The sequence below is a fragment of the Podarcis muralis genome, chromosome 14 (assembly GCF_964188315.1).
Source record: "Podarcis muralis chromosome 14, rPodMur119.hap1.1, whole genome shotgun sequence".
In the NCBI taxonomy this organism is placed as follows: Eukaryota; Metazoa; Chordata; class Lepidosauria; order Squamata; family Lacertidae; genus Podarcis; species Podarcis muralis.
The window spans coordinates 18,201,123-18,208,150 of NC_135668.1; the positions used below are offsets into that span (position 1 = coordinate 18,201,123).

Below are 7,028 nucleotides of genomic sequence, written 5' to 3' on the forward strand. Positions count from 1 at the left end.
TTCTTTGCGCTGCGCCGCAGTTTATGTTTGCAGAAAGAAAGAAAGAGAGAGAGAGAAGGCGTCCCTCTGATCTGTCAAGTCCCCCTGGAGAGGCCACGCCCCTCTGACCTGGAAACCTCTCCCACCCAACGCCCCCCAATGCGAGCGGGGAGAGCGCACGCCGCTTTGCACATGCTCAGAGGTTATCGCTTGACACACACACACACACACCGTTGCAGGCATCCAAATTAAAAAGGAGGAAAGGTGTGCGTGTGTGGAGGGAGGCGGGACCCAGGGGTTCCCCCGGCTGCAATTAAAAACCCGCTTTCTTCTGCAGTTTAGACTGTTCCTCTTTTTTCCCATCGGATGGTTAGGCACCCTCTTTTTTTTCTTTTTAAAGGGACACTGTCAGCCCAAGCCACACCCCTCCTGCCTTCCCCTCTGTTGCCGGTGCTGCTCGCAGGAAGCGCCGCGCGTGGCTCCTTGGGCCGGCGCAAATGTCCCTCCCTCCCTCCACCCATCACTCGGGGCCAGCATTTTCTCATCCCTGCGTAAAAACCACCGCACCCCGAATGGATAGAGAGAGGTCCCTTGGGGAACGAGGAGAAACGAACCCCCTTTTCCGGATGGGAAACGGGTTTGCAAGCGCTCCGTTTGCAATGCCGCAAGAGCCATTAAGTGTCATGTTGGGTCCGCGTTGACTTGATGAATGCGCGGAAGATTTCCTATGTGTACATAGACAGATCGACAGGGTTGCTTTTTCTTTCTTTCTTTCTGGATCTTCTCTCTCTCTCTCTCCACCACCCCTCCTTTATTGTTCTGCATTAGACAACAAAGAAAAGGAGCCTTGCCTTAGAGGGGCGGGGCCAAGCAGCCCAGCCGGCCCGCCCCCCTCCGCCGGGCCCGGCCAATCGGCTCCTCCAGCGGCGCTGTCGGCGGCTCCCCTCGGCTCGCTCGCTTTTCCCGGCCGCTTACGCTGCGGCGCTCTGATTTCTCCTCCCCTCCCCCGCTCCCCTTTCCCCAGCGCTGTCTGGCTGCAGCAGAGGCTCAGACAGAAAAGAGGAGGAGGAGAAAGCGAGCGAGAGAGAGAGAGAGAGAGAAAGAAAGGGGGAGAGGAGGAGAGAGAGAGAGAGAAATCGCTGAGTGAGTGGAAGCTGGGAGGGGCTCCTTAAAGAAACGCCTGCCATCGCGGCCAGCAAAGGAACTCAAGGGGGGGAGCCAAAAGCACCGGAGCGCTTCTCTCTATTCTCTGCACGCGCCCCCCCCCGCGCCCCCCCCAAGGAGGAGGAGGAAGAAGAAGAAGAAGAAAAAGGGAAAAGCTTGGGGGGAGTCGTGGTGGGGTATTTTTTTCTCCTTTTCTTGGAAAGCATCTTATAAACCGGATTGCACTGGAGGGGGGCTTCTTCTCCTTTTTTCAAGCGGCGCGCAAGGAATTTACAATCTGAGCATTTTTGCCCGTTTTGTTTTGTTCTGAGCCAGCATCCAGGATCTGCTTGCCGGGCTTCTCCAACCGCTTCCTCGTCCTGCCGTTTGCTGGCCATCTGCCTTGCCTGTTTCCTTTGTGTCTGCTTCCCACCTCCCCCCTTCTCCTGGTGTGTGTGTGTGTGTGTGTGTGTTGGTGCTGCTTCCCTTCCCTGCTTCCCTCCCTCCCCACCCCCGCCCCCCACTCCTGATCCGAGAGCGCAGGAGGGAAAGGAAGCGGAGGGCGCGATCCCCCCACATCCACCCGGGACTATGCCCAGCTCCTTGTTTGCCGACATGGAGAGGAATGGGAGCGGAGGAGGCGGCGGTGGAGGAGGAGGAGGCGGGGAGACCCTGGATGACCAAAGAGCCCTTCAGATCGCTTTGGATCAGCTCTCCCTGCTGGGCTTGGACAACGACGAGACGGGCTCCCTTTACGACAACGAGCCGCGCAAGAAGAGCGTGAACATGACCGAATGCGTCCCGGTGCCCAGCTCGGAGCATGTCGCCGAGATCGTGGGCAGGCAAGGTGGGGGCTTGGCTCGGTCGTCTTTGTGTGTGTGTGGTGTGAGAGAGAGATGTGTGGTGGGTGGGAATCGAGGGGAGGTTTTTTTGCTGCTTCTCTCTAGCGGCTGTCTCCTCCCTGGGTTTCTGTGGATGCCGTTTGCCTCCGAGATGCCAACACGGCTCGCCCCCTCGAGTCCAAATTGCAGGGTTTGTGATGATGGCTAACCTGGCCGCCTCTTCTCGACACCCTTCTCCCTCCCTCCCTCCCTCCCCCGCCGCCGCCACTTCCACTCTAGACAAAGAAAGTGAAGCAGAGCAGAGGTGGAGGACGCCTTTCGCATCCAGATGTTTGCGCCTCATCTCGCAGCACAACCCCTCCCCCTTTTATGCCCTAAAAAAAACCCCTTTTGATTTGATTCTGTGTGCGCAAAAATGCAAGCGGATGCTGGTCAGTGCGCGCGCCTTTATTTGTCAATAGTTAGGAATCGATGGGTGTTTCCTTACAGGCAACGGGCAAGGAGGTGAACAATTGGGGGGGGGGTTAGGTTCAAAGCATCTGCATTACGAAGCGGGTGTCTTCAAGAGGGCTGCTGGTGGTACCTTTTTGTATTTCTCGGTGTGTCTGTCTATGTCATCTTGCTACCACCCCCTCCCCCAGACCCCCTTCCCTTCCCCCTGAAATGTGCGGAGCACGAGTGTGGTTTTATTAATTTTATTATATATATATATAAAGGGGGCGTTGCATATTTGGGTTGCCCGCTTGCGATGGATGCAATGTGGCCGCTCACTTCGCGTCTCATAGCGTGGTTGCGTTGGGTGTGGGGAGGTGTTTTGGTATTGTGGTCTCTCTGCCGCCCCACCCCCCTGCAACTTATTATCTCCGAGATCCTGGGCAAATAACGTTTGGGGGCTTTTGTTTGTTTGTTTGTTTTGGCCAATGGGAATATTGGTTGGTTCGAGGTGCGGAGATGGGTGTGTTCCTGTGTCAAAAAGCTGGCATGGTTGTGATGACTTGCAAATGGAACTCGACGTGGATGAAATGTTGGACCAAGAGGCAGGTTGGCTTGGTGCCCCCCCCCCCCCTCGTTCCGTTGTTGCACCCCGAAAAGCTGGAGTAGATGTAACCGTGTTTCCTTCCCCTTTTTCCTCCCTCCCCTTCTCTCCCCCTTCCCCTCCCCCCCCCGCCTTATCTCAGGTTGTAAAATCAAAGCGTTGCGGGCCAAAACCAACACCTACATCAAGACCCCGGTCCGCGGGGAGGAGCCGCTCTTCGTTGTCACGGGCAGGAAGGAAGATGTGGCCATGGCCCGGAGGGAGATCATTTCGGCGGCGGAACACTTCTCCATGATCCGCGCCTCCCGGAACAAAAACACCGTGCTCAACGGCACGGTGCCCAGCCCGCCCAACCTGCCGGGCCAAACCACCATCCAAGTGCGGGTCCCTTACCGGGTGGTGGGCCTGGTGGTGGGGCCCAAGGGGGCCACCATCAAGCGCATCCAGCAGCAGACGCACACCTACATCGTGACTCCCAGCCGCGACAAAGAGCCCGTCTTCGAGGTGACCGGCATGCCGGAGAACGTGGACCGCGCGCGGGAGGAGATCGAGGCGCACATCGCCATGCGCACGGGCGGCATCATCGAGCTCACCGACGACAACGACTTCCACGCCAACGGCACCGACGTGGGCTTCGAGCTGGCCGCCGGCGGCGCCGGGAGCCTCTGGAGCAAGCCCACGCCGCCCCCTCCGCCGCCGCCCCCTCCTCCGCCGCCGCCCCCTCCGCCGCCCTCCTCTTCCAGCATCACCCCGACGCCGGGCCGCAAGCCCTTCTGCAGCTACCGCAACGACAGCTCCAGCTCGCTGGGCAGCGCTTCCACCGACTCGTACTTCGGCAATGGCGTCGGAGGAAGCGGCGGCAGCAGCGCCCGCTTGGCCGACTACAGCCCGCCCAGCCCGTCGCTCAGCTTCCCGCACCACAACGGCAACAACAACAACAACGGCTACGGCGTCTATGGCGGCGGAGAGGTGCTCTCGTCGCCCGACTGCTGCGCCTCCGAGCTGCCGCCCTTCGATTCCCCGCCCGGCTTCGACTTGGCGCCGGCGCCTCCGCCCGGCGCGCCGCTGCTCTGGTCGCAGTTCGAGCGCGGGCCCTCGTCGCCCGGAGCCGTCGCGTTTCCCGCCGGTGGCGGCGGCGCGCCTCCGTCGAACGCCAACCTGGCCTTGCTGGTGAGCAGCGGAGGGCAGAGGCGGGGCGCCGGGCCGCCTCCGCCCCCGCCCCCTCCTCCTCCCACGCGCCTTTCCCCGCCTCTGCACGTCGGGGCGGGAGGCGTGGCGCTGGAGCAGCACCCGCTGGCGCGGCGGGTGCGCAGCGACCCGGGCGGCCGCCTCATCGCCGCCGCCGTGGCCGCCGCTGCTGCCGCCGCCGCGGCCGCTGCAGCCGCTTCCTCGCCGTCCGCCCCGTCGTCGTCGCCCTGCTCCTACCCTCTGTACGCCAACGGGCTGGGCTGCCACTTGCCGGGCCTGCCGTCGGATTCGTCGGCATCGTCGTCCTCGTCGTCCAGCTCCTCTTCCAGCTCGTCGTGCTCGTCGTCGGGGCTGCGGAGGAAAGGCAGCCGCGACTGCTCCGTGTGCTTCGAGAGCGAGGTGATCGCGGCGCTGGTGCCCTGCGGCCACAACCTCTTCTGCATGGAGTGTGCCAACCGCATCTGCGAGAAGACGGAGCCCCAGTGCCCCGTGTGCCACAGCGCCGTCACTCAGGCCATCCGGATCTTTTCCTAAGGGTCCCCAACCCGCGACCCCTCCCTCCTTCCTTCCCTCCTTCCCTCCCTCTCATGGGTGCCAACTTGAATTAAAAAATGGGTTTGGACGTGTGCCAGGCCAGCTGCACCCTGCATAATGGATCGCAAGGCATGGGGTGCCAACTTGAATGAAATATTGGGGGCCCCGGCAAGCCCCGCCCCACGTCATCGATCACATGATGCGGTGCATGTACCCCATTTGAAGGGCAATGCCCACCAATTTTAGGGAGCCCGCCCCCATCAATTATTTTATGGAGGCAAAGACCCCTCAGAGTTGGCTCTTGTGATGCACCCCATAAACTTTTGGGGGGGCAAAGGGACCTCGACCTCTCGGAGTTGGCTCCTATGCTCCCTCTTTCTCTCCCCCCCCCACACAGACAAGCAACCTCCTCTTCTTCAAAAGGTCTTCTACTTGCCTATATACATGCATATAAATATATATAATATCTGTGTCGAGCTTTTAAAGCTGCAGTATCCGCACATCCCAAAAATAATATAAATAATAACAGAGTGGGGGGACGGGGTGGGGTGGGGGAACCTGACATTTTGCAGGATGGTGACCATCTTGGTTTTTGAAAAAATAACTTCTGTTTTTGTTTCCTTGCATTCTTGAGTGTGCCGTAGCTTAGGAATGGGTTTAAGGGGGATGTTTGTGACACCTGGTGCATGCTATAAATATTAAGGAACGACATTCTAGTAATAGACTAGTTTTTACACTTTCTCTTAAGGCCAAGCTTCCAAATCAAATGATCTCTCTCTCTCTCTCTCTCTCTCTCTCTCTCTCTCTCTCTCTCTCTCCTCTCTTCTCTTTTTCTCCCTCCCCCCCAAATTAAAATAGGAAATGCATATGGATTATGATGGCGTGTGAACAGTTAGTATAATGTGCTGGTAGTTGGTAGATTGCTTATTGAGAAATAAATCTATGGATGGATAACTTTTCTTGAATGTTCTCGAAAGGGCAAGATTTTTTCCTGTGAATTTTTAATAATAATAATAATGATGATAATAATAATAATGAACTTATGATACTGCAGCTTTATCAAAGAAAAAAAGAAGAAAAAAAGGAAACTGTAACATATCTCTTATATATATTAAAACGTTTAAAGGTTTTAAAGATAAATTGCATTAATACAGATTGAAGTATTTTATTCTTTTTTGACTTGAAAAATTATATTTCATATTGCAAAGATGTTTACAAGTATTTTAATTTAAGTTCAGTGAACTTTTTTGTAGCTGGGTTAAATCTTTTTTATTTTTTGGTATGGCCTTATGGCGAAGAACACTGTATTATTTTACTATCACACAATTGTGAATGGAATTGCAAAACCATAAAATGTGTAATACTTTGAACAGTATTCTGTTGGGATGGAGATTTTTTATAGGTTCAGAAAAAAGAAATCTTTTAAATCTGCTTCACCCAGCATATTTTCTATTCAGTGATATAAAGCATATTTTATTCTATATTATTACAAAAAAATGGAAGCGTTTAAGCATAAGTCAAAAGGAACTGTTGATGCTTTCTAACATTTGTATAAATAGAATTCAGTGGAAATTACAAAAAAATTCTGTTGCACCACTATAGTTTAGTATTTCTATTTTAATACATTTGTTTACCACTTGTTTATGTATATGTAGGTGATGTTACTTGATCTTAAATGTACTTTACTGAGCAAAGTTTAAAAACAAAGTATATTTTATTTTATGATAAAGGGCCTTTAACCTCATGGTCAGATACTAATATTATATTTGCTGAGACAAGATTTGAAATTGTATCAAGAGTTTTATTTTTCTGACATTTAAAGTTCTACATAATAAAGGTAAAACTTAAGTAATGGTGCTACTTCATGTTTTTTTAAGTATTTCTATATAAATAAAATATTACAGAAAAGCATCTGGTGTTGTGGTTAGATTTTGGTGGTTGTTTTATTGCGTTCTTTTATGGTGGGGAGAAGGCAATGTCTCTTTGATCTGAGGTTACTGCTTCGGAAAGTCTTTATCAGGGATGTTCCGCACATTGCCTGGGGGAAAACCTGAGTTTGCCACCAAGTCTAAGTTTGGCAAGGAGCCCTAGTGAATCCTCACTCTCAGATAAGTCCCCTTTGGTTTTCTTTTTTTTAAATGAAGTGTTTCAGAAGAAGCTTTGAGTGTGATCCTTAGAATGCAACAAACTTGCACTTGCAACCTTGCAATAAGTGTATCCTAACCTTGCAAATAAGTGTATCCTGTTGTGTGAAGTGGCCCCAATTGCTTCCCATATTAACTTCCATTCTTTCTGTGTGTGCAGAC

General features: G+C 53.4%; 1 protein-coding gene across 2 annotated transcripts; it reads left to right on the forward strand.

Annotated features, from left to right (window-relative positions):
• Positions 1-262: 262 nt before the first annotated feature.
• MEX3B (mex-3 RNA binding family member B) lies at positions 263-6,633 on the forward strand. 2 transcript variants are annotated; one of them, XM_028706089.2, is made up of 2 exons: positions 263-1,969; positions 3,143-6,633. In XM_028706089.2, exons 1-2 carry the CDS (start codon positions 1,714-1,716, stop codon positions 4,720-4,722), a joined length of 1,836 nt encoding a protein of 611 aa, XP_028561922.2. In that variant the 5' UTR covers positions 263-1,713; the 3' UTR covers positions 4,723-6,633. The 2 variants fall into 2 exon arrangements, with proteins under 2 accessions (XP_028561922.2, XP_028561925.2); XM_028706092.2 differs by lacking the exon at positions 263-1,969 and adding an exon at positions 1,976-2,395.
• The last annotated feature ends 395 nt before the right edge of the window (positions 6,634-7,028 follow it).

Bases quoted from the DNA above. Each gene is read 5' to 3' on its own strand.
- MEX3B (XM_028706089.2), top strand. From the start codon at position 1,714: ATGCCCAGCTCCTTGTTTGCCGACATGGAGAGGAATGGGAGCGGAGGA. The intron at 1,970-3,142 runs GTGGGGGCTTGG...GCCTTATCTCAG, and splicing joins CGAGATCGTGGGCAGGCAAG to GTTGTAAAATCAAAGCGTTG.